The 27905-nt window shown below is 36.1% G+C and overlaps 1 protein-coding gene across 20 annotated transcripts in view; it reads right to left on the reverse strand.

The window, feature by feature from the left end:
- Positions 1-27905, reverse strand: part of PCM1 (pericentriolar material 1) — a 45612-nt gene that overhangs the window by 3587 nt on the left and 14120 nt on the right. For 6 of the 20 annotated variants that reach the window (XM_049797674.1, XM_049797757.1, XM_049797715.1 and 3 more), the window contains 27 exons: positions 27572-27788; positions 26170-26368; positions 25700-25876; positions 24811-24968; positions 24382-24596; positions 22614-22768; positions 22403-22532; positions 21575-21709; positions 19309-19499; positions 18557-18754; positions 17415-17637; positions 17152-17297; positions 16003-16193; positions 14619-14802; positions 13596-13954; positions 12891-13049; positions 12039-12095; positions 10724-10896; positions 10511-10639; positions 9803-9923; positions 9357-9494; positions 8968-9101; positions 7732-7866; positions 7029-7226; positions 4735-4794; positions 2803-2941; positions 1911-2059 (listed from right to left, as the gene is read on the reverse strand). In XM_049797674.1, coding sequence (XP_049653631.1) covers positions 1911-2059; positions 2803-2941; positions 4735-4794; positions 7029-7226; positions 7732-7866; positions 8968-9101; positions 9357-9494; positions 9803-9923; positions 10511-10639; positions 10724-10896; positions 12039-12095; positions 12891-13049; positions 13596-13954; positions 14619-14802; positions 16003-16193; positions 17152-17297; positions 17415-17637; positions 18557-18754; positions 19309-19499; positions 21575-21709; positions 22403-22532; positions 22614-22768; positions 24382-24596; positions 24811-24968; positions 25700-25876; positions 26170-26368; positions 27572-27788 — 4470 coding nt within the window. The remainder of the gene's footprint in view (positions 1-1910; positions 2060-2802; positions 2942-4734; positions 4795-7028; positions 7227-7731; positions 7867-8967; positions 9102-9356; positions 9495-9802; positions 9924-10510; positions 10640-10723; positions 10897-12038; positions 12096-12890; positions 13050-13595; positions 13955-14618; positions 14803-16002; positions 16194-17151; positions 17298-17414; positions 17638-18556; positions 18755-19308; positions 19500-21574; positions 21710-22402; positions 22533-22613; positions 22769-24381; positions 24597-24810; positions 24969-25699; positions 25877-26169; positions 26369-27571; positions 27789-27905) is intronic. The other 14 variants (XM_049797780.1, XM_049797714.1, XM_049797694.1 and 11 more) reach the window with 11 other exon arrangements.

Raw genomic sequence — 27905 nt, forward strand, 5'->3', positions numbered from 1 at the left:
TCAGCCAGTCAGTGCACAACACTTTAAAAAACTATTAACACTGATATGTGTTTTATCTGCATATTTCATTTTCTTTTCACTATAGTAGTTCCCAGGTAAACTCTTTGGTTCCACTGAAAAGATCTGTTGTTCAAGCCTTTGAAGTAAAATGTTCCAGTTACATCCTTGCCTAATGTTAATAGCTGTTGAGTAAACCAACGTTTCAAGAGATTCAGAAGTCAATCTTATTTACTGAAATGTAAAGAATTGACAAGTCTCCAGAACCAGCTCACTGTATTGGGTCTGCATAGCAAGGTTTTGGTAGCGGGAGGCCCACAGGGGTGGTTTTTGTGAGAAGCTGCTAGAAGCTTCCCCCACATCCAACAAGAGCCAATGCCAGCCAGCTCCAAGACGGACCTGCCACTGGCCAAGGCCGAGCCCATCAGAGACAGTGGTAGCGCCTCTGAGGTAACATATTTAACAAGGGGAAAAAAGTTGCTGGGGCACAGAAACTGCAGCTGGAGAGAGGATTGAGAACATGTAAGAAACAGCCCTGCAGACCCCAAGGTCAGTGAAGCAGGATGGGGAGGAGATGCTCCAGGCACTGGAGCGGAGATTCCCCTGCAGCCCATGTTGAAGACCATGGTGAGGCAGGCTGTCCCCCTGCAGCCCATGGAGGTCCACGGTGGAGCAGGTATCCACCTGCAGCCTAGGGAGGACCCCATGTCGGAGCAGATGGATGCCTGAAGGAGGCTGTGACCCCATGGGAAGCCTGCACTGGAGCAGGCTCCTGGCAGGACCTGTGGCCCCGTGAAAAGAGGAGCCCATGCTGGAGCAGGTTTGCTGGCAGGACTTGACCCCATGGGGGACCCAGACTGGAGCAGTCTGTGCCTGAAGGACTGCAGCCTGTGGGAAGGGACCCACACTGGAGCAGTTCATGAAGAACTGCAGCCCATGGGAAAGACTCTGGAGAAGTTCACGGAGGACTCTCCCACGGGAGGGACCTCAGACTGGTGGAGTGTGAGGAGTCCTGCCCCTGAGGAGGAAGGAGCAGCAGAGACAACATGTGATGAACTAACCACAACCTCCATTTCCCATCCCCCTGTGCTGCTGGCAGGGAGGAGGTAGAGAATCGGGAGTGAAGTTGTGCCCGGGAAGAAGGGATGAGTGGTGGGAAGGTGTTTTGAAATTTGGGGTTATTTCTCATTACCCTACTCTGGTTTGATTGGCAATAAATTAATATTCCCCAAGTCGGGTCTGTTTTGCCCATGATGGTAATTGGTTGAGTGGTCTCTCTGTCCTTATGTCAACTCATGAGCCTTTTGTTATATTTTCTCTCCCCTGTCCAGCTGAGGAGGGGGACTGATAGAACAGCTGTGTGGTGCTTAGTTGCTGGCCAGGGTTAAACCACAACAGTCACACACATCCAAATGTTTTTAAGGAAACTAACAGTGAAATGACAATAGCAGCCAATAACATTTCACCATTATTCTAGAAAAATCATTATACAATAAAGAGGAAAGACAAATCAAAGACATGCTAGAATACAAGAGTCAATAGCTTCTGCAAAGGTAAAGCCCCATTATGACTTGATGTCAGCAAACAGAGGAAGAACCAGTTAACAGTTTAAAACATGAATGTTATTTGAAAGTTTATCTTTTCTACTACAGCTTGACATTTTCTCTCCCCAACATCAGATTTAAACATTAGTTTTGTCTATTTTGGCATCAATTATACCAATAATAAATTCAGGTGGGGAATGCTACATTTTGCATGTAGCAGCTATTGCTTTCATGTAATTTCTTGTATCATTCTCCTATTTTCATTAGTATGAAAACAGCACAACAAGAAAAACTGAGGTACATACACATATGTACTGAAAAGCTGTGCACTGGCTTAGGTTTGCTCTGCATTTACAGCTTTGGTGATACCTGTTCATTTTCAGTTGTTGTTTCACTGCTGGCTTGTAGTGATGTCTGCACATCAACAGGTCCTTCCTCAAATTCTATTTCTTCATCTTCATTCTCATCTTCTCCACTGCCGTAGTTAGTCAGAGCTTGGGTTTCTGCTTTTGACAAACCTGAAGGCAAATCAATGTAAAACCACCTTCATATTGGATTTACATATTGACAGAGCCTGACAGAGTAAAAGTCAGGCTGCAAAATCCAAAGTCCCTCTTGGGAATTTACTGCAATGATCAGTCACAACTCTTTCTTCAAAACATTCTTTGAAATTAAGATACAGTGATGACTTAACTTTCTAAGATTCATATGCTCCACATAAGCTATATTATGAACAAACACCACTGTGCTGGTGTGAAATATCTAAGTTATTAAACAGGTTGGTGTGAAGAATGTAAATATAGGGGAAACCAAGCCATGAGCAGTTGGTGTAAGGGAACAAACAGGACAAAAATAATTATTAAAAATATGTGAGCTTAAGTAGAAGCACATAAAAAAAATAGATCATTTAAATGAAAAACTGCATAAAATTTCAGCAGGTTCCACATCATTCAGGTTAAACGTTGAGAAACTTCAAGTTTAGCTGAGACAGGTTATGTAACTTAAACAATGAATCTGATTCTAACATGTTTTTACAGATCTACTGATTACAAAGAGAAAAAGCTCCTCTAATTGGAATGTTTAACCCTTGACACAATACTAGTAAATACATACTGGAAAATTTTAGCTGGAAAAGAACTGACTAGAAAATAAGGGAGAGACGGTGTTACACAGCAGTACTTCATGCAAATCCTGTTGTAAAATTAGTTGGTCAAAACTACAGTGTAAGCATTTAAAAATGAGCTATATAAAAATCACTTACTTATTGCCAGTGGACCACTTTCACTTTCCTCATCTTCCTCTTGATCAGACACATCAGACCTAATACTTTCAGGAACTCCATTACCATCATACATTTCTGAGTCCTGTACTTGTTTAACAGTTTCAGTCTCATCCTTGTCCTAGGTAAACAAGGAATATTGTATTCATGTTTGTTTATCTGAAGATTAAGTTTTAGTTTCTGCATCAAGAAGTCACCTTTGTTTCTCCAAAACAAACAAATCTACAGACTAAAAATTAATGTTTAAGCAGTTCTTAAGGCCTTGCAATGAATACTGCAAAGCTAATCCTGAAACAGAGCATCAGAACCTACTATAAGAGATCATGCACTGTTCAGACACAGCTATCAAGAACATCGTAACTGAGTATTTCATTATCTGAAAAGGTTCACTGATCAGCATGCTAGCTTAAAAAAATTTTCTTTAAATTAGATTTGTCATTATCAGGAGGAAGAAAGACACACCTGCATTATTACATTCTAGTGACTTCCCTGCTTCTCCTAGATGATCTCTAGTAAAAATTACAAATATTCCCAACTGCAGGTTCTCATTTCTTTAGTAATAGCTTCTCAGCAGTTTCTCTGCTTAATGATTTGCTAAATACCTTGAGTGAGAAAATTCTCCTCAGCCTGTGGGAACCCCAAGTAAAGCCCTGAGTTTGGGTCCAAATCTTGAAAGTACTCTTCTGTACTACAGCAACCATAACAAGTGATATACAGCTTCCCACTCTTACTTCCAAAGCAGTGTGACAGAAGCTCTACACCCTAGAAGAAAGCACTGACTCTATGCCCATACATGCCTACACATATGCCTATGCCCATTTAGGAAAGCATTCAACATTCTAGTTAGCACACTACCTATATCTTTCTCTTGGCTGGAAAAAGCTGAACATTCCAGCAGTAAATACAAAACTTCATACACAACCCCTCTCCCCAAACAATTATTTTAGTGTTTTTTCAAAACAAACTAAAAGAGAAAAGGGAAAACCTTTGGGCACTAACATTTAATACTTGGAGCACACACAGACTTTGACTCTGAGGACCTCAAGTACCATGTCTCCCAACTCAGAACATCTGCCTTCTCCTTAAGATGAAAAGTAAACTAACTTATTCCATACCATTAAAAAAAGAAAATGTTAATTGCTAAAAATAGTTAAACTGTCCTTGTTATTTACTTTTTCAATGAATGACTACAATGGTGAGCCGAGAATACAGGCAATAGCCCCAGACCAAATCCCACAATAAACACCTTCAGAACAGGTCTTTTCTTTTTTCTTTAAAATACAGAAAATTAATACGAAAAGGAAAAGCAAGATCCTACCCTAAATTTGCTTAGCGAGTATCACAAATTATTCCATTTCAGTTGCATAGCATTCAACATAAACTTTGCTCTTTTTAGACTTTCAAATTGTCAGTCCTAAAGCAAAGCTCACTCCACATGAAGGTCACCAACAATAAATAGAAAAGCATCTTTAATACTATCTTTGTTGAACTGAATGCACTTCTTGAAAGGTTAACAACATAATATTTTGAAAGAAATACATCAAATAGTCTTTATGCTGGTAATGGTTCTGCAGCAGAAACAGGAATAAAAACAAAAGCAACCAAGGAACTGGTACCCAAGTCATGTTTACTGAATGCATATAACAAAGACTTATTGATGAAGGCAGATTTTTTGGTAGTCATTTCCCAGACCATCAATTCAAATTAAAAAGGGAAATTATAATTTACTTTGTTACTTTGATAAAGTAAATCACTGAAAATAACAGAAAGGAGGTAAACCCCATGATGTTTAATAAATTTACGAACACTAGGAAATGGGCTGCTTACAGATATTGGATTTATATGACAGAAAACAGACTAAGTGAACTGTGAAATTATCTGAGGAATAAAGACAGTTGAGAAGCATAAACATACTTTGTCCTCATCGACATCTTCAGCAGATGAACAAACATCCACCTGGAGACCTTTTTTTGCCTAGAAGAAACACAAACTGTCTTCAATTCTAAACTGAAATAACTGAAATACTGAACCAAACTAGGGCTTCATGAAAGCCTGGCTGAAATGCCAATCTCACCAAGAATTGCTATCTCAAAACAGCAGTAAGTCACAGGGACTTCTATACTACAAGATATGTTTACGCAGATGTCTTGAAAATTTTAGAGTTGCAAAACTTTACAAAAAACTGTGCTAGCCCTTTTTATTTAAACAATTATGTTTACATGGGCTAATTCTCCAGTCTGTGGTTGAATCATATTTAACATATAGAATTAGATATACCAGCTCTGGTCAAGACAGAGTGCTGTGTCTTTCAGCGTGGAATCTAAAACCATTTAGCCTACTGGCCCCTCAGGACAGCCACAAAATCGAGCAAGATCAGATGTGCCTGCATCGGGATGCCAGTTGAAAGATGTGAGAAGACCATATAGAGATAATTGTGCAAGACTGTACAAAGTAACCAGGACTCAACAGTTCCGGCTCATCTCTGGCTCTGTTCAATCTGAACTGCTGCCACAGCAACAAGGCAAATGTTGACCTTAACCCTAATTCTCTGTCTTCCAGGAGAGAAGGAATGTCAGATCTAACCATTCCTTTATGTAACAAAGATCCAACGAGCAACTTCAGATAAAATAATAAGTCATGTTCAAATCCTTCTGGATTCAGAGTGTTTCTCTGCCCTCTTTACAAGGCACTCTGCAGTCTTTCTCATACTAGCCATATTACTGGTATATCTAAATTGAACTATCTTGAAATATAGCTGACGATATGCTTAAAACTACTTATAGGATGTTATGACAGATTCACAAAATATCTTCCATTGACATTTTAAAATGAGTTAAGGGTTTGCTTTGGTATTTGTGTTTCTAAAAGAAACCTGAAAGGACACTGAAGTTGTAACTATACTATACAAGAAGAAACACTGAGATTCCTGACTGATTTAAGTATACAAACATGACCTGTTTTAGTGTTTGTTTTGTAAACAGTTCATATAACTAAAAAGAGCTACATTCCTAAAAACTTCACTAAAATTAAAAATGGTGATGCAATGTCTTTAACAATGTAAGTGGTGCGAAAACCAACCAAAACTTGCTTTGTTACAGCAGAATATGTACTACAGTCTCAAATATTTCTGAAAAGTTTATATATAATTTTATACTCCAAGTCTAGAAAGTGATATTTTCTATATATGCCAACAAGCCAACTATTTGATGACTTCATAGGACTTATTCAAATCAGGTAAAGATGGTGCCTAACTAAGCTACTGCAAGGAAAACTGACCCCCATATGTCAAAATATTTAGCTGGGATAGAATTAATTTTCTTCATAGCAACTTGTATGTGGCTATGTTTTGGATTTGTGCTGAAAACAGTGTTAGTAACAGAGGGATGCTTTCATTATTGCTGAGCAGCACTTACACAGCACCAAGGACTTTTCTGCTGCTCACACCGCCCCACCAGCGAGTAGGCTGGGGGGGTACAAGAAGTTGGGAGGGGACACAGCTGGGACAGCTGACCCCAACTGACCAAAAGGATATTCCAGACCATATGATGTCATGCTTAGCATATAAAGTTGGGGGAAGAAGGAGGAAGGGGGTAACGTGCAGAGTGATGGCATTTGTCTTCCCAAGTAACACATGATGGAGCCCTGCTTTCCTGGAGATGGCTGAACATTTCCCTGCCAACAGGAAGTAGTGAGTGAATTCCTTGCTTTGCTTTGCTTGCACACACAGCTTTTGCTTTACCTATTAAACTGTCTTTATCTCAACCCATGAGTTTTCTCACTTTTACCCTTCCAGTTCTCTCCCCCATCCCACCGCAGGGGAGTGAGGAAGTGGCTGAGGTGCTTAGCTGCCTACTGGGGTTAAGCCACAACTACTCCTCAATGGCCCCAGATATTAATACTACTTTAACACTTTACTATTCCTTCCTAGGCGCATATATGAAACCACTAAAACACATTTCCTCTGAATTACCAACAAACTCTACAAAATTAAATATCTGTAACAGACACTCATCTATAATACAGGACATCTCCCTTATTGAGAAAAACTAGTTCATGCTTCTATACAAGCAATACTGTGATTACACAGCAGTAATTTGTAAAAAAAATCATATACGACATATGAACTAAGCTAATCAAAGTAGTTTAGGAATACAGATATTTAAGAAACTCAGAAAAGCTACATTTTTCAAAAATATAATAAAACAAACCTCTTTAGCATAAGACTGTATCACTTCAGTAGTTTCTACTTTTCTTTTACATCTCTGCTTTACAGAAATACTGTTGTTGTCCAAGTCTTGCATGAGTTTAAAAAAGGCTAATTCATTAAATAATACTTCAGAGATCTCCACAAGAAGATCCTCTCCACAGTCTTTTAATTTTCTACCCGCAAATTTCGCCAGTGAATCCTGTGAAGAGAAATAATTCTTCAGTTTTTGAAACAGGCTTTCAAACTTCAAAGACTAAATATTTTCATATTTCTAATAACTCAAAATTAGTTCGGTATATAATAGCTTGTACCTTTTTTAAGATATGGTTTAGTGTCTTAAACAGGTTTTAATTAGAATCTCTAGTCACATAACACAGAACTTACCAAGTTACTGATTTAAACTCTATGCTAAAAAAAAAAAAGAGCAGCCTATCAATTTTCAGAAATTTACACAAAATGTCCACGAAGAGCATCACCAGACCTCTCCTTGAAAACAGCCACAGGCAAGAGATACACTTCTCACTATCTGGCAGTCCCAGGAAAGAAGTTCCATGAATGGTAAAGTTATAATTTTAGGAAACAAGGCTCACTGCTGTATCAAAGCTGAAGAAGTTGTAAATTATAACTTCAGGGAAGCTGGTTTATCAGTTGCTCATTACCCAAGTTGTAATAGTGTTGCAAAACAACAGTGAAAAACTACTAACCTGAAGTATACTGCCAAGCTGCTTATGAAAGAACTTCACAAATTCTTTACTTTCATCGTTCTGTTGTGTTAGAGTCAAGACCATACGTCTTACTGATGTCAATAATTGAGAAGAACATACTTCATCCATGTGTTCCTAAACAATTATCACAGAATGAGCTTAGTTACCACTTTAAAAAAAAAACAAAACACAAAACAAATTAGCCATCAACTCAAATACCAAAATTCATTTATAAAAAAACACCTGTCTAATAAAGGAACAGCACTCCATGAACAGGTCCTAACCCATCTTGCAAAAGAAACTAGCTGGAACACAGTTATAGCAGATGGCATACTTCATTAATGACTGATCGGCCATGTCACACAAAGCTTTATCTCACTTTTCCAACACATTAGTACATGCCATCTTTTAACATTTGGAGAAACAAAGAATCTTCGTATATTGTGGTTGTGTACTCAAGTGTATTAAAGTGTACGTTAAGAAATCTACTGCTGTAAGCTTACTTAAAATTTCAAACAAAACAGAAGTCTTCAGGCACTGAGACTGTGGCATGTCAACAATATACAGTTTTTAAACTTAGTATCAACCAAGTACCTTATTAAACAAACCTAAGCTTATAAACTGCGCATACTATAAAAGGGAACAGGGACATGACTTAAGCATCTTACAACTTAATCTTCTCTACTCTTTAACCTTGCAAAGAATGAACTGTGACTATTTCTCCTGCTTTAAAGAAGTATATTTCTCTGTATTCACAGAAGTTTACAAGCTCTCAACAACTTTAAAGATATTTGTAAACAGGAGAAAACGCTAAAAATCAACTTAGAGAGCTAGTCTTCAAAAATATCTCGTTACATTGTACTTCTGAAATATTTGCTGCCTTTTAGCAAAGAGAACTGAGATAATTTTAATTAAAACTGATAGATACATTCTCAAACATTTCTGTTGAATTTGGTCAGCTCCAGATAAAATCTCTATTCTTCTTGATGTCAAGTCCACCAGCCCTGTGCAATCTAGAAACCTTATCATTTCTTTCTCCTATTAAAAACTCCACTGAATCTTTCTGTTGGAGTATTTAATTCTTACTTCATCCTCAGCAATGTCTGCAACTTAACACATTTATTGGCAGCTGTTGCCAAGATGCAAGTTACCAATTTTAAATAATGTTCTTCTATGCAGTTATGCAGGTCCTTTTCCTATTCATCTAATTCACACATTACTGAAAAGACTTCTTACCTTCAGAAAAGGAATGACCTCTTTCATAATTGCTTTAATCTGCCGGTCAAGCTGCTGAGTATCTATACGAGGACATGGAACAGCAGGAACTTCACTTGACTGTGGCACAGGAAGACATTCACTGGTACCTGGACCTCATTAGAAAAAAAAATATGCACATTTAAGTAATTCAACATTACTGTTAAAGAAATACCAATTTCAAAACCATATATTTTCCTTTTTTTTTTTTTTAACATAAATCATATTTGCTTAAGTATGTAAAGATCCTTGAAACTTTGCGAAGTTTTCAATATAAACGAAGAGGAAAGGAATTCAGCCAATTAAATGATTCTTGATAGTTAGAATAATTATTTTCTAAAACTAAGCAAAATATGTATATATGTGCATACCTTCTAATTTAGCAGCAGAAGCAACCTGAAAATTACTAGAGCAGCCCTCAGAGTCAAGGGTACTTTCAGCTTCAATTTTCATACGCTCATATTCCCTCATCCTAGCCAAAGCTTGATCTAAGTGAATCACTGTGTTGCCTATATTTAGAATAAAAACACCTTTTAATCTAAATAAAGTTTTCAATTGATAGACAAGTAAACAATGATAAAAATGAAATCAAAGCCGCAAGTTTTGAAATCTATGTATAACTGTAGTTGAATTATAATATTTTGTTGCACACTTTGATCAACTCAAAGTGTTTCACAAGTGGCTAATTTCTCCAAGTGTTGTTTTACAAAACATGTGATTACACACTAAAAATCAAAGAATGATATACTGTTTAAGTGTAAACAATCACAGGCATTTTAGGAAGGAGTAACAACATTTTAAATCACATCATTCCTACCAAGGTCATCAGTGGCAAAGGGTTCAAAATTTGAAGATGTAGACATAGTACTCCCATTGTCTGCATCATTTTGTTCACAATCTTGACATGCTTCTGTAGAAAAGTTCTTGCCAAAAGTTTCCTAAAAAACACCAAACAGAATACAAAGCAGGAATGCACCATCCTCTCACAGATGTGTCAACAAGCCAGCAATTCTTTCCAGTCATGTGCTGTGGTATCAAGACCTGTCACCAGGCTGCCTGACTGGGGAATAACCTTACTTAGAGGATAGAAATCCCAGTGATTCTACCATGTTTGTTTCAAATACTTCAACTATAAAACATCTAAGAAACTGTACAGAGGCATCAGTGACTCCTTAAATACAAAAAGCAACATTTTTAGGGGAATCTTGTCATCAGTACTTGCCCTGACATTACTCACGAGAGAATTTTGGCTATTTTTGAATATCAGTTTCCAGATTTATGCCCCTCTCCATGTTCTATTCCTCCCTGACACATGACTCGTTTCCAGCATCAAGAATCCTACCATATTTAATCATTTTGCATTAAGATTATCTTGCATTTCTTTGTTTAGAGAAGCTGTGCGAGTTGATAATAATTTTAGAAAAATTCAATTGCTAGTATGAATATTTCAGTACACAAGCATGCATGTAAATTGAAAAGATATGAAAAGTTGACAGTAAACTAGCTTCTGAACTCAAAAACTTACATCATCTGTAGAAGCAAGGCTTTCACTGGGAGTGAGTTCAGAATTTGATGCCATCCATGTTGCAGAATTCAGTGATTTTGTGCACTTCCCTTTTTCATTGTTCTCAGACAGGTGTCTGGTCACTATATCCTGGAAAAGACAGCAAATCTATACTGTAAAAAAGGATCTAAGATTTGTTTGATTCATACACAGGATCAAAAATTTTGTGCATACCTGTAAAGCATATAGAGCCCTTTGCCTCAGGTAATCTGTATTTAGCAGCTGAAGCTCATGGAAAAGTTCAATAAGAAAGTGGGGACGAGACTCATTTTGAGAAATAAGAGTTGCCACTTCAGAATAAATTGTGTCTCGCAAAGCTTCAAACATAGAGAGATCACTACCAGTTTCTGTAGAAAAAAGGAACTCATTAAGTCCTTGACATGCACATTACAGGTGCACCAATCGTACCTCTATCATTGTAGAATCCATTATATAGCTGCTTTCTTAAATTTTACTCCTTTCCTGAAGGGCAACAAAGATATAAACATTCCGAAGTAATACTTAATGCAATCGTTTATATATGAAATAAAATATAAAGCATTCATTGGAATAATTTTCTTTGCAATTCTGAACAATACCTTCAGAAAGTATTCTTTCTTAAAGAGAATATCACACACACCACAATGTTGCTTTCAGAATAGGCATTCAATACTGAAAATGGAGTTTTAAGACATTTCAAATGAGACAGCCAAAGGTCTCAAGTTTATGTAATACAAGTAGTCCACACTTTTGCCACACAAGCAACAACATTAAGAAAGCTCTAGACTGAATTCAAGAAAGCCACTCCTTCCCACACCTCCCACACAAGCATAAATCTTACACTCTCATACATGTCTAATATCTCTTCTGAGGCTCACATAAAACCTCCTACCCTTAAGCCCTATTACAGATGTATGAGAAGACAACATGCTCCCTAATACGTCTCCCATTCCTTTGAAAATTAAGGACTATCCTTGCATCACAACAGTTAAATCATTACATACATACTTTGGCAAGTGTTGAATGGAAAAAAGTTAAACTTGGAAAACTCAGCTTAGTTTAACAGATGCATATTTGTTAGTATACAAGTTAATGAAGTTATTAGCATATAGAGCAAATGTTACTATGCAATTCGATTATCTGCAAATAGTTTACCAGTCTTTTTAAGCATAGAGACAAACTTTCTCAACCTTTAATAAGACACCAGAAATCGCTTCCCTTCCCCCTTAATAAAATGCAATAATAGCTTTTAAATGTACCTGCATATTTTCTATTTGTAATTGTGACTAACCAAGAACATAAGCACATTCTCCACAATTATAATTCAAAGTAATTTGTATCATTGCATTTCATGCAAATTACAAGTAACTTCTCTTGCCTTGTTCATAGAGAAGGTGGTGAAATAGTACTAATTTTGAACATCTGCTAAACAGTCTGAGTTATAGGACCCAAGCTAAAGAAACAAAAAAAGTAATAGGACATTGTTGAAGCTAAGCAGTGAATGCATTACCTGGCGCTTCAATGCATGCATTTCTGTTAGACTGCTGCAGAATTCTCCTAGCATGCGCTGTAGGAAAGTGGGGATAGACAGTGATAAACACAAAAATGCGCACCAGAAATAAAGACAGGGTCTATACAAAACAGCAGGAGGAAGACTGCTTAGTCATCCAATCCACAACAAAGCTGCTTATTGTGAGAACTCAACTGTAGAAGTTTATTTCGTATACCAATAAACAGCTCTTAGTGTGGACACAGCTACGTTGACAAAGCTGTACATTGTGCTACAATGACTAAAATTTCTGCATCTTTCAAACAAAAAGATACTGGCAGAACCTAAAAAGACACAGAAGAGAATTTTTTTATGATCTAGACGCAAGAAAAGCAGTGCAGATGGCAAAAATGTAAGGGTTTATGTGATGTTATAAGATTGAATTTGAATGATATTTGATAGAGCTCCTTTAAGCATGAATAGAAGGAAAACACGTATGCAGTATATGATATAGTTTAAACGCTAAACAAGTTTCATCTGTTCTGCAGTTACTTTCCATAAAAACATCAACAAACGGGTGAGGTTTCTGGTTGGCTAGGTTTTTGTTTTACAGTAACGGGTTTGTTTCTAAATTATTGTAATCAAGTACCTAATCTACAGAAAACACCCAAAAGCAATCAATACCCAACTTTTTACACGCTTTTATGTTTACAGCATCCTTAGAAATTAAAAAGCAAAATCCACATGCTAAATATACAGTATTGTCTTCTTGTCATAGTACACTGCTTTTAAATGATACACCAGCTACTAAGTGTGGAGGTCCTTTACTCAGAGAAGTTCACAAAATAATTACTGACATTCAGAAAAGAATACCTGAAGACATTTCTGTAGATCTACTGTATTTAATTATTTTTTCCAATTGTTCCCGATTCCTTTTGCTGAACACCTTTGCATGAACAACCTCTTCAGAGTGTCTGCTTTTATTGCTCTTGCAGGGTTCACACACGCTAGAAGCGCTTGCACTTTCATAACCTAATGAGTAAGAATGAAAAGGAAGAAATAAAAAAAAAGTTTACGAAATGTTTTATTACTTTTAAAAATTTGTTCAAGGGCAATTTCAAACACGTAAAACACCAATGAAGTTTCCTAACCAAGAATTTTCCTCTGTACACTGAAGCCTTACAGTAGCACTAAATCCTCAGTGACTGCAACAGTAGTATACATGCTGGTACTGTCCCTCTCTTCTCATTCAGTATTTTACTGAAGCACATCTTTCAGCAAGTCATCCAGTTTGAAGATAAAGACATAATGAAAAGGAAGATCCTGGTACCTTATTCCAAATCTTAGTGTATCTGCATCCACTATCCATTCAAATCATGATGTCCTAATCAGTTATGCTTTTTATTTACCGAAATACTAAAAAACCTTATGTAGTTACGTTATGTAAAATGAATTCATATTTCAATAACTTATTTTCATTCTTATAGGTACCATTTATGGAGAATTAATTCTCTGGAAAGTAATGATTATAATCCAAGTTGAGTTTGCCATGGTATCTAAGACTACTTTACAACCTACCAGTATTTTTAATTCTGCCTTTTAGCTGAGAAGAACTCTTCCTCTTGTTCTTCGATTTGGGTGTTTTATCTTTTGATGCCAAGCTTGCTTGCGCTGATGCTTTTCTAGATTTAAATGTCTTTGTCACAGTAGTTGGGTCTACAGGATCAGGTATGCTACTAAAACTCTCCAAAGACTCTTCATCAAACTCTCTTCTCCTGCTCATATCAGACTGATTTTTATGACCAGAAGCAACGTTTTGTACTGAAACTGCAAAACCTGATTTCAGCTGAGACTGATCATCTTTTTTCAGTTCCTGGCTATCATTAAGCCAAGTTGATCTTTTTTCCATTTCTTCTTCAGGTTGTCTATGACTCCTTCTGCCAGAAAGAAAAAAAGACAGACAGACCACAATATATCATAACCTAGTCTCTCAGATAGAAACAGCATGCATTACCAGGCAAAAGAGCTTTATCCATAATGCTAGTTATCTGCCCTAGCTACTTAGTCATCAACTGAACATTGGGGGTGGGGGGGGTGGAATCTAGTGAGAACCCTTCCAAATGGAAAATGGAAGACATCGACATCTGAAGAAATTCACATTTATCACCAATTTCAACCTGAATATACTTATGCATATATTGCTGCATTTAAATAGTACTACAGGACAAAACATTTCTTAAAACATTCATTACAATCTACTGTAGCACAGAAAATAAGCATTCACTGAAATTACATCCTATAGTTATTCAAACAGCTTCAAAAAACATGGAAACGAAATCTTCCTCCACTTACAAGTATTACAAAACCAATCCAACACTACATTTGATCTTAAAATATTCATTAAATGATACGTTAGTTAATCTACAGAAAAGCAGAAAACTTCACTGAAAAAAGTAAAAAAATTAAACTGGAAACTGCAGAAGTAAAGGTCATCTTGTAATTCTATTACAATAAATTCCCTAAAAGAATGATGAAATCCCACAAGCCCCAGAAAAGGGAGGAAAAATTATTAAAGGAGAGTTGCACTGTGACATTAAATACCTTTGTTTTTCTGCTCCATTAGAGGAACTGCTTTCAAAAGGTTTGGGGAATGCCATATACTCAGTTTTCCCAGAAGCATTATGATCTAGAGGATGGTCTTGCTGCTGCTGCTCACTGCTGTGTGGGGACATACTGTGCGCAAAATCTCCAAAACCAGAAGGGAACACTGGATTATAGTTAATACCTACAAAGTAAACAAGAGAGTCAGAAGATACTACCTCATTTATCTGTGTGATAAAAGTCAAATTTGTGTAGCAACATAAAATTATGAAGCAAAAAAAAAATACAGTGGGGAAGTAAGCAAAAACTGTTTTCATCCTGATAGCACTGCAATAATCAGAATTTCTCTTACACACAGGTTTCAAACATTTCTAGATACTACACATGCCACTACAATCCCACCAGTGGGGAGATGAAGGTACTCAAAAAACCCCAGTAAAGAGCTCCTACAACTGATGTCAGTTCCAAAAAAGGCAGAGTTGTTTCTGCATGAAGACTCTATCAATACTTCAATTACCAAATTGACCAGAAAATTCCAACAGTAAAGTTGGAATATGAAACTCGTAGGGCCAAAAAAGTCATAAATTCATAATACTTATTTTAACTTAAGTATCTTCATAGTAGTGGCAAATTGAACATAACTATTCTTCCATACATGTTCCATATAATTTAAAATATATTCTTAAACAGAAAACAGACTTTAGAATCTGAAAGCTACAATCTAGGTCTATGCCTATTTCCTTGTTTCCTGAAAAAGATGAAATATATTAAGACAGCTCTAACAACTTTTAATGATACAGTAAAATACCTACATTTTTTTCCGTTTCAAATTCAACAGTAGAAGTAGACTTGGTAATGAGATTTGAGGAAAACTGTATCCAAGTCAACAGTTACTCTATACCTCTGATGGGAAAAAAATTAGGAACATGCTCCATTTACAGGCATTTAAAACAAAAACGAGTGCTGGAAGTTCTAAGAAAAAGAAATAATTACCAAGTGCCACCTTAAATTTAGAGAGTTCCCTTAGTCAAAACACTATTAAATGATTGCTGAAGGTATGCAAAAGCTTCAAACGTTACTTTTAACACACTGGGTGAAGAACATTTAAAATGTTAACTTTATGGAGTGGGTATTTTCAACTATAACCAACTTAGAAAGAAAGTCTTGCTTTTTATACTGAAGTCAAAATATACAGTTGCCCAGCAATAAACATTAAGAAACTCCTGCTAGACTAATATGGACTTGTGCAAGTACTGTTTAAGACCATTTCAATATAAAGGAAATGTCACAGAGTTTCAGCAAATTCATATTAAGAATTCAATTAAATGAGGGAACAGAAATTTTTGAAATTCATGCTACTTTTCACACCTGTAGTAATACTCACCTGGAGCAAAGGAAGAAAAATTAGTAAATCCTGGTACATTAAACAGGTTCACAGTTTGTGGAGGAAAGCTGAATGGACAGAAAACAGGAGATGGAGGTGGTGGTGCACTACTGCCTCTCTCCTTTCTTGATGGCTTTTCTTGACACTGTTGTTCTTGCTGGCGCATCAGATCATTTAACATTTGTTTCAACCTTGAAAACAAGGAAAAATAAGCACTTGGGGGGGAGGAATGCTAAGGGAAGGCTGTAAATTTTTACTCAAGTAATTTGACATTCATATTATTTCACCTGCTCCATGTAATGTACATAAAGTACTGCTAGTAAAACAATAAGACTCAAAGAAAGAAAAACTTGTATTTAATCCTGAGCAACAGACAGGAACAGTTTTATAACCAACCACTCTGTACTAGCCATCACATTTACAGAAGTTAAACATCCTAGCAAGAACAACAAAAAATTGACTAGATACTAAAAAAAACAAGCAGGCTGAAAAGGAAACTTAATTAGAAACAACTGAAGATACAAAATATTTGCAGAAGTGGCACTAAATCTACTTCAAAATATTATAAGGCCAGTAACTACATACCAATTGCCAAATACAAAATGGAGATAAAGAGCTTGAACTTTAATACAGTGAATTAAAATGACTACTATATATATATTTTTTTAAAAAGATCATTGTTCAGAAGGTAAAAGTGGTAAATCCAAATGGAGAATAAATAAGCACAACTTCTGACTGACAACACTAAGAAAGGACAAAAAGCTTTTCCACCATCTTTCCATAACCATTAGAATCCAGAATCTTGCCAGGTAGTCTAGCAAAGGCTACAGACATAAAAGCATATTCAAGGAAAGCAAGTCTAAACCAAAAAAGCCAAATAAAGCTATCACAACAGATTTTTGGAAGTGATGTCAGCTTTTGGTTCTCTTCACTAAAGATTACTCAAAAAGAACAAATCTCAAAGGCATGAAAGCAGTGGTCAAAAAAACCAACCAAAAATGCTGTATACAATTTCAAAAGCTTGTAATCAACTCAGAAGTTCAATAGCCTCATACTTAACCATTATCTGTAATCTTTTATTCACATAACCATGTTCTCTGTTACTGAAACATTTCAAATTCCAGTCAAACACTAATAAAGTCAACAAACCTTTGGACGTTATTCTGCTGCCAAGTCAGTTGAGTGTAACACTGGTTTAATTGATGCATAATAAGATGTACTTGTGAAGATGCAACATTATTGGGCATCATACTGTAAGGGCCTGTAAGCAAAGTTTGTAGTAGACAAGAGAGGGTCTGTGGAAGGAAAACACATGACAGTGACAAAATTACCACAACCAGAAGTTACTGCTGGAAAGATTTTGGAGGGGGGGAAGAAAAGGTAAGAATAGCAAAATAACTGCTCAGATCTACCTGTTGATCCTGCATCAAAGTTTGACAAATGCTGACACTAAATTCATGCTGTTTCTTCAACTGATTGATCTGCTCTTGCCATTGTTCCTTTTCTTCCACATATGAAAGTTCTGACATCCACCGAAGGTTTTCCTGACGTCGCATACTTATGTTTTGCTGTTGCCTGGCCTTAGACAATGGACGGTAATTCCCATCTGCTGAAAGAGGACGGCAATTTTTCCACCTGGGTAAGGAGAAAAGGAAGAATGAGGCAAAAGCTGACATTCTGAAACAACTTCTTCTAATGATACTTCCATTACTCAAACTGTGTTTCAGTTGTACATCCAACAATTCACTTGTCACAGTGCCAGCTAATCACCCATGCAATTTTGTCAATCCAATGTTATGCTAAACAAATGGAAAATAACAGCCACCCAACTGGCAACACCTGTCAAAAAAGAATTACTAAGGATGCTTCTGGATCTTGCTTTTAGTATCATCCATTGCTGATATACAATATGTCCTCAGATGAAAATAGAAGCCACCAACATAATATGCTAAGAATTAAGAGGCCCAGCTCCTGACTAGAAGGCCACTATCTACTAAAATTACTTTGGTATCAAAAACAGAGGAAATCAATTGAAGTTATATACATTATTTTCAACATGGCATCTTCATTTAGTCACACAAAGCTTATTAGGGAAATCAATCAGGTAAGTAGAGTTAAAAATATTCATGTCAATTAAAAAAATCTAATCAGAAATAGTTTTCAAAGTTGCAAAAGCCAATAATTTGAAAGAAATTTCAGAGTTAGTTTGTCTGAATTACTTTTTTTCAAGAGACTGATCAATATCATGGCAAAAATTTTACACGGGTTATCTTTTAAGCTGATAAAAAAACATGGGAGCATAAGGAGCTTCTGCAACACAGCTGGAGAGCTTAATGGCAAACATTTAATATGACTGAAAACAGAAGACATAATCAAATTAGTTATACGCATTGCAGCTACAGAGACTCAGACAAGAAAGTACCACTACAGCTCCCTAGCAAGCAGAAAAATTTAACTTTGCTGTAAAAGGATGCCTTGTAGTTAATGCAATGCTTCTTCCACCCCTTCCAAATATACTCTGACAAAGATCAGATCAACAAGTAATGCCACTAACCTATCCTTGTTTTCTTTAACAAAATATGCATTATCTGGTATGTTGTTATTGGGATAAATAGAGAAACTGTCATTCAAACTTGACGCATCTTCTTCCTCTTCTTCTGCCTGACCAACTGCATCAGAGAGATAACCGTCTTCATCTCCATTCTCCTCCTCTAGTGCACACTGGGTAGAACCTCCCCAGGTAGCCATTGTCCTAGTGAACATTGCAGGGGGGAAGGGGGGAATGACAAAAAAAAAGGGGGGGGAGGTGTTTGGGAAGGGAAGAGTATTTGTTTTTTTAGTTTATGACAAATTAATAAAACAATTTGTTGACAATTACAAGTCTGTCTATCTTCAAATAATCAAGCTGCACCAAAATTAATTTAAATATCTCACCAATGCAAAATGAAACTAGTATTCTTCTGATATGGGCACAGTTAAATAAAATTACTGTTTTGGAAAGTAATTACTTTACTATTGTTATAAATGGTGTAGAGATGAAGAAAAATGACTCTGAGCAGTTGGCATTTTTCACACATTCTCCACTCCTTAGGTGGTTTATCACCATTTATGGAGTAGGGGAGACTAAATATGCTGGGAAGACCCATAAAACTGGCAAGTTGCCAACTAACAGTCACTTTAGAAGTCAAGAAATTAATTTACTGCTCTGTTACATCATGACATTCAGTGCTCAGCTGAAAACAGGAGACTGCCCCAAGACTGACATCTCACTAAACAACAGAAGCATCCACTGACTTGTGTTCTTACTTTTCAGTCCTACTCTGCTGTGGAGTACGCTGAGCTTCTGATCCTTCACTTTTAACAGATGCAGCAACAGTAGATATTGTTTCTGCGAGCTCTCTCCTCCTCTGATGTTCAGCCATTAAAGCTTCAAGTTGCTTTCTTCTCTGTCGCAATTCTTCTCTTAAAATCTCATGTCTTCTCATCTCAGACCATAACTGTTTGCAGTAAAATGGAAGACATTAGAACATAAACAAAAACCATACAATCTAAAGCACATTAAAATTTCAATATTTGATACTACACTGATAACTTTTTGTTCAGGCATTGGTATTATACTGTAAGCGAAGCCACACCACAGAAAGCTGCAAAATATATCCTGTATTTATGATTTATCCCAAATACTGCAAAATCTAAGAAGGTAATTAAACATTACAGGACAGATTATTTTAAGAAAAACAGCGTGTGTCACTTAACACTGTTTTTATCACATAATTTACACATTATTAGTTAGCTCTTTAAATAGCATAACAGAATACGACCCTCTGGAGAAATCTGAAAATTGTGTTATCAGTGAAATAATTGGCAAAGTAGAGGACAAAACAACAGAAACTTCAAGTTGCAGTGTATGTTTGAACAAGACTTAAGGAAGCCATGATTTACAACAGAGCACATAAACGGAAAGGTACAGGTAGGAAGAGGACTTTATTTACCTTAAATTAGATACAATGAAAGCACAAATGGCAAGATACTTTCACAAACACAGAAACAGCACAACATAAAAGCCTAACATACAGAAACAATTGTGTAAGTGAACTAGACTAGAAAACACAGACTTGAGAGACAGGCAAGTGACAATGTTCTCAAGCCTGAAAGCAACCAAACTAGTTGGTAGTACTGGAGCCAAGACATTTTCCAACAAAAAATCCATACATATTTTGATAATTAATAACCCAACCTGTTTGTAGAGTATTAGCAACTGCATCAGCACATTCATTTTAGAAACAGTTTCTTCTTAGCAGGAAGAATTCAGACCTTTCATTTAGTGAAGAGAGACAAGTTGTCCTATAATGCTTATTTGGAAGATGCTAAAGTTCTGAAATTCTCCTCTTGGACAAGGAAAATTTGGCTTTCAACGACAACAGTACAGGCATTGCCCAATCAGCCTCACCTAAACTGTTGAAGGAAAATTTACAAGAATGCTGACGCAACTCTCAGAGAAAAGTCTATTAAAAAAGGTATTCTTCAGATATTTGTTTCTGATATCTAGTCTAGCCAGGAAACACTTTCCATCACTGTCCTGGTTTCAGCTGGGATAGAGTTAATTGTCTTCCTAGTAGCTGGTATAGTGTTATGTTTTGGGTTCAGTATGAGAAAAATGTTGATAATACTGATGTTTTCAGTTAGTCTAAATATTACTTAACAACAAGTCAAGGATTTTTCAGCTTCTTATGCCCAGCCAGCAAGAAGGCTGGAGGGGCACAAGAAGTTGGGAGGGGTCATGGCCAGGGCAGCTGACCCAAATTGGCCAAAGGGGTATTCCATACCATGTGATGTCATACCTAGTATATAAACTGGGGGGAGTGGGGCAGGGAGGGATCACTGCTCAGAAACTAACTGGGCATCAGTCAGCAGGTGGTGAGCAATTGCATTGTGCATCACTTGTTTTGTATATTCCAATCCTTTTATTATTATTATTTTACTATTGTTATTATCATTATTAGTTTCTTCCTTTGTGTTCTATTAAACTGTTCTTATCTCAACCCACGAGTTTTAGTTTTTTTCTGATTCTCTCACCCATCCCACTTGGGGGGAAGAAATGAGTGAGCGGCTGCATGGTGCTTAATTGCTGGCTGGGTTAAACCACAACAATCACATATCCCTCCACCCCTACAAATGCTAGCATAATTTTCAGAAAGACTGAGTAATATCCAGATCATTAAGACATGAATTTTGGGTGAAAAGGGGAAGGAATATGCATAGAAGATAATCTACATTTCAAATACTGCCATCATTTTCTTCAGGGATGACTTGCCTGTGGTATACACTATCAAAAGTTCACAGTACAAAATCAAAATTCATTCAACTTCCACATTAATATTTAGCAACAGCTGTTATATTTGGTGAAAGATCTCTTGCCAGTTCAGGTCAACATTTACAAAAAGGTATACACACTTTGTTAAAATGGCACTACTCCACTCCCCATGCCAAGTACTTAAAAATGTATCCAAGTTACCTACAACTTTTTTCCTCTAAACAATTTTTAAGTCACAGAATATCAAGTATGAAATACCTCATTGCCTACTGGTACAGATTCATCAAATTCAAGTAAAGACTTGCCACCTGTGTTACACTCATTCATGGCTGGAGTTGAGGTTGCTGGTGAAGTCTGCCTATTTGCTGGGCAGTTACCCAGGCCAGGTGACAACTGAAAGAGAAAACAAAATGGCAAAACAGTAGAATAGCTTTCTAAAACTTACCTGCTGTTAAAACCCAACACAGTTCAGGCTTGATGAGAAAGGAGAATTAGTATTCATTGAAAAGGAATTTTCGAATCAAGGCCAAATACTTATTTCAGAACTTAGCCAGGAATCAACAAAATATTTTTATGTAATGTAGTATTACATAATGCTGTAGATGCACAGTATAGATAATTTACTACTTACTTCATAGAAAAAAGTTAATCTTCAAAGAGAAACAGTACAGCACTGTGCAGTTGAGTACAACAAAATGTTGATCATGCTTACAAGACACAATATTGTTTCAAAATAACAGACCCTGCAAATGACTACAAAGAGGAGTGAAGATGCAGTGACTAGGAGGTATGGACAGACAAGTTGCAGGCTAAAAATAAGACAAAAGGTTCTCTATCTTTGAAGACTTTACATCAAGGCTTCTGAGGACAAACTACAGTGACATTAGAGCTTGATACAGCAATCACTGAGCAAGAACCTCCAGTGGGATGAGATAACCAGAGCTTGTCTCTAGGCTTAGAAGTTCAGCTGCTTACAGTATACAAATATTACCAATTTTAAGTTTTTTCCAGTTTTTATAGTATTTTTATAGGTATTTTATGTTTCATCACTCAACAGCTTAGAGCGAAGAACTACATTCTACCTACTTGAAGGTCAGGGCAAGCTTTCTGTAACACTTGTATTTTTTCTTGAATTTCAATCAGTTTTCTTCTTTCTTCTTGTAACTGCTTAAGCTCCTGTTGCTGCTGCTGAAGTTTAGCTTCATAAAACTTCTCTCTGTGTAAGTAAGTTATCCACATATTACTTGGCAAGAAGTTGCCTAAAACATGACTCTACCATCCTTTGACAAAGGCATACCTTGCTTTTTCATTTAGTTCTACATCTTTTTGTAATTTGTTGGTACTAGCTCGGACATTGTTTGGTTGTTGTTTTGTCTCTTCCACCTCAGCCAAAAACAAGTCACCAATATTAGGTGCATTTGCAATTGTTGCTTGAGGTTCTGGATCATCATCCTGAAAGGATGTCAGAAAGGCAGTTAAACTATATTCAAGTTGATACACAAAATGTAACACGTTTAGCTTGTCAAACTAATTTTTCGAAATTAAACAGTCTGATTAGCTTTATCTTTAGTTCAGATCATAAACTGAGAAGTCACCATCTTCATGGCACCACGACTTTAAGATAAATTAATGAGAGAATTTAAAGTTATAAAGCTCACACTATTGAAACTTCCACTATAAATGCAAGGTAACTTGTCTCATTCTGGAAGCATAAACCACTTGAATTGTATTTCATGCCTACAACTGAGTGGATAGAAACACACAGGCATGCCAAGAAACAAAGGGGAAGGTGAAAAAAGGACTAGAAGGAGACTGAGGTGAACAAGACTAATTACTGTAGTCATGAAGTTAAATATTACTATTAACAGCTTAAATTAAAAACAAAACTACTCTTCTAAGTTGAATCTAAAATATATTAGAAACAGTCTTCTACTGTTCCTATTCCACTTTTCTTGTTTTCATAATTTTTGTATTTTCAGTTCTCAAATTGAAAATGTTAAAGCTGTAGCCACTGTTTCTTTTGTTTTCCAACATGATCGTTCTTAATACAGAAACTGCTGAACAGGAGAAATCATCATCAGTGACCAACTATGACACAGCTATGCAGACCTACAGTACCGTTACCGAGTACATACAGATAAAAGCCTTGTAAATATAAAGGAAAAATTAAAGACATGCCATTAATTAGGTTACTTAAGGAAGCTGCTGTATCATCTCTAATTCTGATTTATACCACTGTACAGTTAACATCTCTATAGTGATGATAAAAACCAAGACTGATTCAGATGCTGAGAAATTTGAGAGCAGAATAATCTTCAAATAACAATATAGCGTTTATACTGTTGCTATTGTAAAACATGTTCTAATTGAGATTGATTTTAGAGTTCTCACAAAGCCTTTACTTTTCTGATACACCTATGTGTATTCAATATGCAGACATTACATTAGATGGTGCTCAAATGTGAGCATTCTGTAGGGACATTAGATACATGAAAATATGTTTTTAATACACATCACTAAATTAGCACGAGATATTCTAAATTAAAAATACTTTCAAATTCATAGCTAGCCCTCAAGATTCTAAGCAAACAAACAAAAACCCAAAACCACTGCCCCCAAACCATAATACCCCAACTCGAACATGTTCCAACATCTGAAGATTTTAATTGAAAACAAGTAATTTTTCCTCACTGATTGAACAATGTTGCAAAACCTAGGACTCAAACACTAATACTGATGAATATTTATTATAAGCTTAAAAATATAGATCGATATTATTTAAAAAAATACTAGACTTCTTGGTTCATATTTTGTAATCCAGTGCTAAGGTTAAGCATTAAGGCTATTACTCTGTTAGGTTAGCACCCCCCAAAAAATTCCAGATTTGAACTTCAGAAGTATCACCTTTGACTTCAGAAAAATTAAACTATCTCTTTTTTCCAGCCTAAAAATGGGCATTTTAAATGTTACACTAAGCAGAGTATTTTCCCCCCTATTAAAAGTTATACATTACATGAAATAATGAATGCTACATTTTTGTGCACAGATTTATATGTATAAAATACCTGCACCATAGCAGCAAGGTTTTGTAATTGTCTAAGTTTCTGTTTTGCAGCTATAAGCCTATTGATCTTCTGCTCAAACTCAGCATCGCCAGCAGCATCACCCAGGCTGCTTCTGTGACTAGATATGGAATCTTCACTAACTCTATCTTCTTCCACTTCATCATCTTCACCTTGGGGTAGGTCGATGTCTTTTTCACCCTCCCTATTATGACAGTCTGGAGGTGGGGAGAGGAGGAAACAAAACAGTACCAATGACACATTACTGAAATTCTGAAGTCCGCTATAATTACTGGACATTAGAAAAATATCAGCTTAATGATTACACTCTTGAACATTTTCCTCATCAAACAAGGTTCTCTCAAATTCTGTGTGGCTACCAGAAGTATTTGCACTAAAGACTTATAACTATTACAAAATTTTAGAACATACCTAGAGTAGAAGACATTTTTAGAGTCCTTATATTAGCAGCAGATCGGTTATTTATTTCACAGTCTGTATTAAGATGTCTTCCATCTCTGTTATTAGTACCACACTGTACATTTGAGTTGCTATTTATTTCACTCCAACTACTGATTCCTTGAGGGTTTCTAGGGTAAAATACATTACTCATGTTAACCTTTTAAGAACTGATATTGATGGAATTTTACGTCAGCCATTTTATTAATGGGCTTTTATAGGAATGTGTCCTGAGTCTTAAAAAAATAAAAATCAACCCCATATAACATCAGTCCAGACATTTGGAATTTCTCAATACCCACCTCTCCAATAGATTTTTTTTTTTTTTTTTTTTAAAGGCATCAGAAGCAGCTATGAATTATCCCTGCTAGATCTACAACAATACAAGAGGCTTTCAAGGTATATATTACAAAAGCTGTACATAATTAACAGCTAAATTAGTATTCATTTCTGCACAGTGAAGATTCTTGATGCACACAGTTGCTGTGTTAAGACTAAAGCTCTAAATGCCTCTCTAAACTGACATTTTTATTCCAATTCTCTAGTCTAGGCCTGTTAACCTTCTAGTGGAATTCCATACACATAATTCAGTGCTTAAACCCAAAGGAATTACAGATTTTGAAGTCTCTTATAGTGATTTTCTAAATGTCCAATCTAATCTACATTTGCTGTATAAATAAATTACCAAGGACAAGTTTATTATTAATCATCTGTACAAGAAAGCTACTTCAAATTTAAAATTTTGGAAAATTAACGTAGTCACAGAATTAAGTTATTTCTGGTTGACTGAAATAATGTATTGCTTCACAAAACCTACAACAACTTAGCTATAAAGATTCAGGATGACAAAGAATATGACAACCTAATATTTGTAACAGGCTGTGGATCCTCTTGTTCAGAATCACTTTCTGATTCTTCTGTTTCTTCCTCTTCCTTAGTGTTTTCATTCACAGCATCTGTCATCATATCAGATGTTTGCTCATAGTAGTGAACTAACTCACGTAACTCATTCAGCCTCTTACGAACTTCATTTAGCTTCCTGAGGAGAAAAAAAGAATATGCTATGCGTTTTGTCATATTAATCAAATTACGTAGAGTTGAAAAGCATATATATAATTTAAAGTTCTTAAAAGTTTACTGCCATTTTCCTAGCTGTAAGAACATTCTGCTTGAAGCTCTGAACTCATTTAACTGTCTTGGACCATTTACTAAATGGTCTATAATACTAAAATAAGTAGATTAAAATATGAAATGACTTAACGCAGAACTTATTAAAGAAGTAACACTCAAAATCACTAGAGTACATTATGAAAAAAATTAAAGAACTTTTACTGAAGCTTTTCTGTTGGATTTAGATTGTCATCCTCTTCACTCTCATTCTGAGAAACCAGGGAATCAGGAGGATAGGGACCAGATGCCAGGCTATTTGATTCACCATTGACAACAGTCACTATGCCTGCAGGACCAGAAGCAGCTGAAGTTGTACTTCTTTGATCAATACTCCTTTGAGGAGAACCTGAACCAGGAAAAACTACAGAAAAGAAATATAGCTCATAAGAACAACTTGCAAAAAGGAACCCGCTTAACTAAATTATATTAAATTGTAACTACAGAAAATATTACAAACACACAAACCAGCAGTTAATAACTTCTTAGAACAACAAAAGCTTTTGTCTTAAGTTTTATGACATGCAATGCCAATAGGCATAGAGTAATAAGTAGCTTTTGTAAACAAGACTTCAGTCAGTTCCTTTTAGCTTTAATGAACTTCAGAAGTGGAAGCTTTCATGCTGTGAATCCGGCCAAAGTGTTCTTTCAAGGGTTTATTTATGGCTGAATTGCTTTTTTTGAGATTTAACATTTCAACATGATAAAAAGAAAAATCCTATCAATTTTTTTCCTTTGCTCTTTCATCCATATGCCGTAGAACATAGATTTGATGTTCACTTTTTCCAGCTACATGAAATCATATCTAAATATGTTCATATTGTATGCATTAAGTACATGTAGAAAGATGGGGGTATGGTAATGTAACTATTAAATTAGATGCACTTCTCCAGGAGCATGCTTCAAGTGCCTCATTTTTTAATGTCAACCAGAATACACTGTGATAACCCCTCAGTTTCTAGCTGTAGGACAAACTTCACCAGTACAAATATACTTCTAGAAATACAAAGCGAAAGCAGCAAGTAGGCCCACAGCAAGACTTTTAAGGAAAAAAAAAAAAGCCATCTAAGCCACAGGCCAAAACTTTAGTCCATTCAGACAGTTACGTTCCTTTGGTATGGCCTATGACTGAAGTCCCTGTGCCTAGTCCATGAGAAAGCCTTTTGACAGCGGACAAGCAAACCCCATAATGCCATAAAGCTACTAACATCTGAAGTGTCGAGTACATAAATACAGATGCACTGTGATAAAAATACAAAAGTTCATGTGTTACACTCCACAAGGCAGATGTCACAGACAAGTCTTGAAGAAAAAAAATCCCATCATCACATCAGTCAACTTTGATAATGTTATAAACCTAAGTGCTACTCATCATCATTACTTGTAGAGCTCTCCGTTAAGCCAGAAACTTATACAGCATTAAAAAACATTTACATAATATTGCCCCAGCATAGCTTTATCACCCACATTTCATTAACCAGTTGCAAGCTGAAAGACCATGTTACAAACATGCACACTGAAAAAGTTGTGTTCTTGAAAAGATACAATTCTGCCTATATTTACTTACAAGAGGAGTTATTTAGATGCTGGTCACGAAGAGTATGAAGTTCTCCTAACAGTTTGTCCATTTTTTGCTTTTTACCCTGCAACACTCTCATCTTGTTAAAAAGTTGCACCTTCTCATCTGACAGGTGTTCGGACACTGAAGAGTTTCTGCTTTGTGAAATCTCTCTGGTAAGTGAAAGACTTTCTGCTTGCCTTCTATTATCTGGCACAGATTGTGTCTAAAAAGAGTAATTTCATTTTATTCAGAGTACTATGAAAAAAGCCAAACAAATTGTAATAAAAAAAAGCCCTCTTACAGGCTTGCTAGGCTCAACACCAGAACCAAGAACATTATA

Source organism: Accipiter gentilis, chromosome 3 (assembly GCF_929443795.1).
Source record: "Accipiter gentilis chromosome 3, bAccGen1.1, whole genome shotgun sequence".
Taxonomy (NCBI): Eukaryota; Metazoa; Chordata; class Aves; order Accipitriformes; family Accipitridae; genus Astur; species Astur gentilis.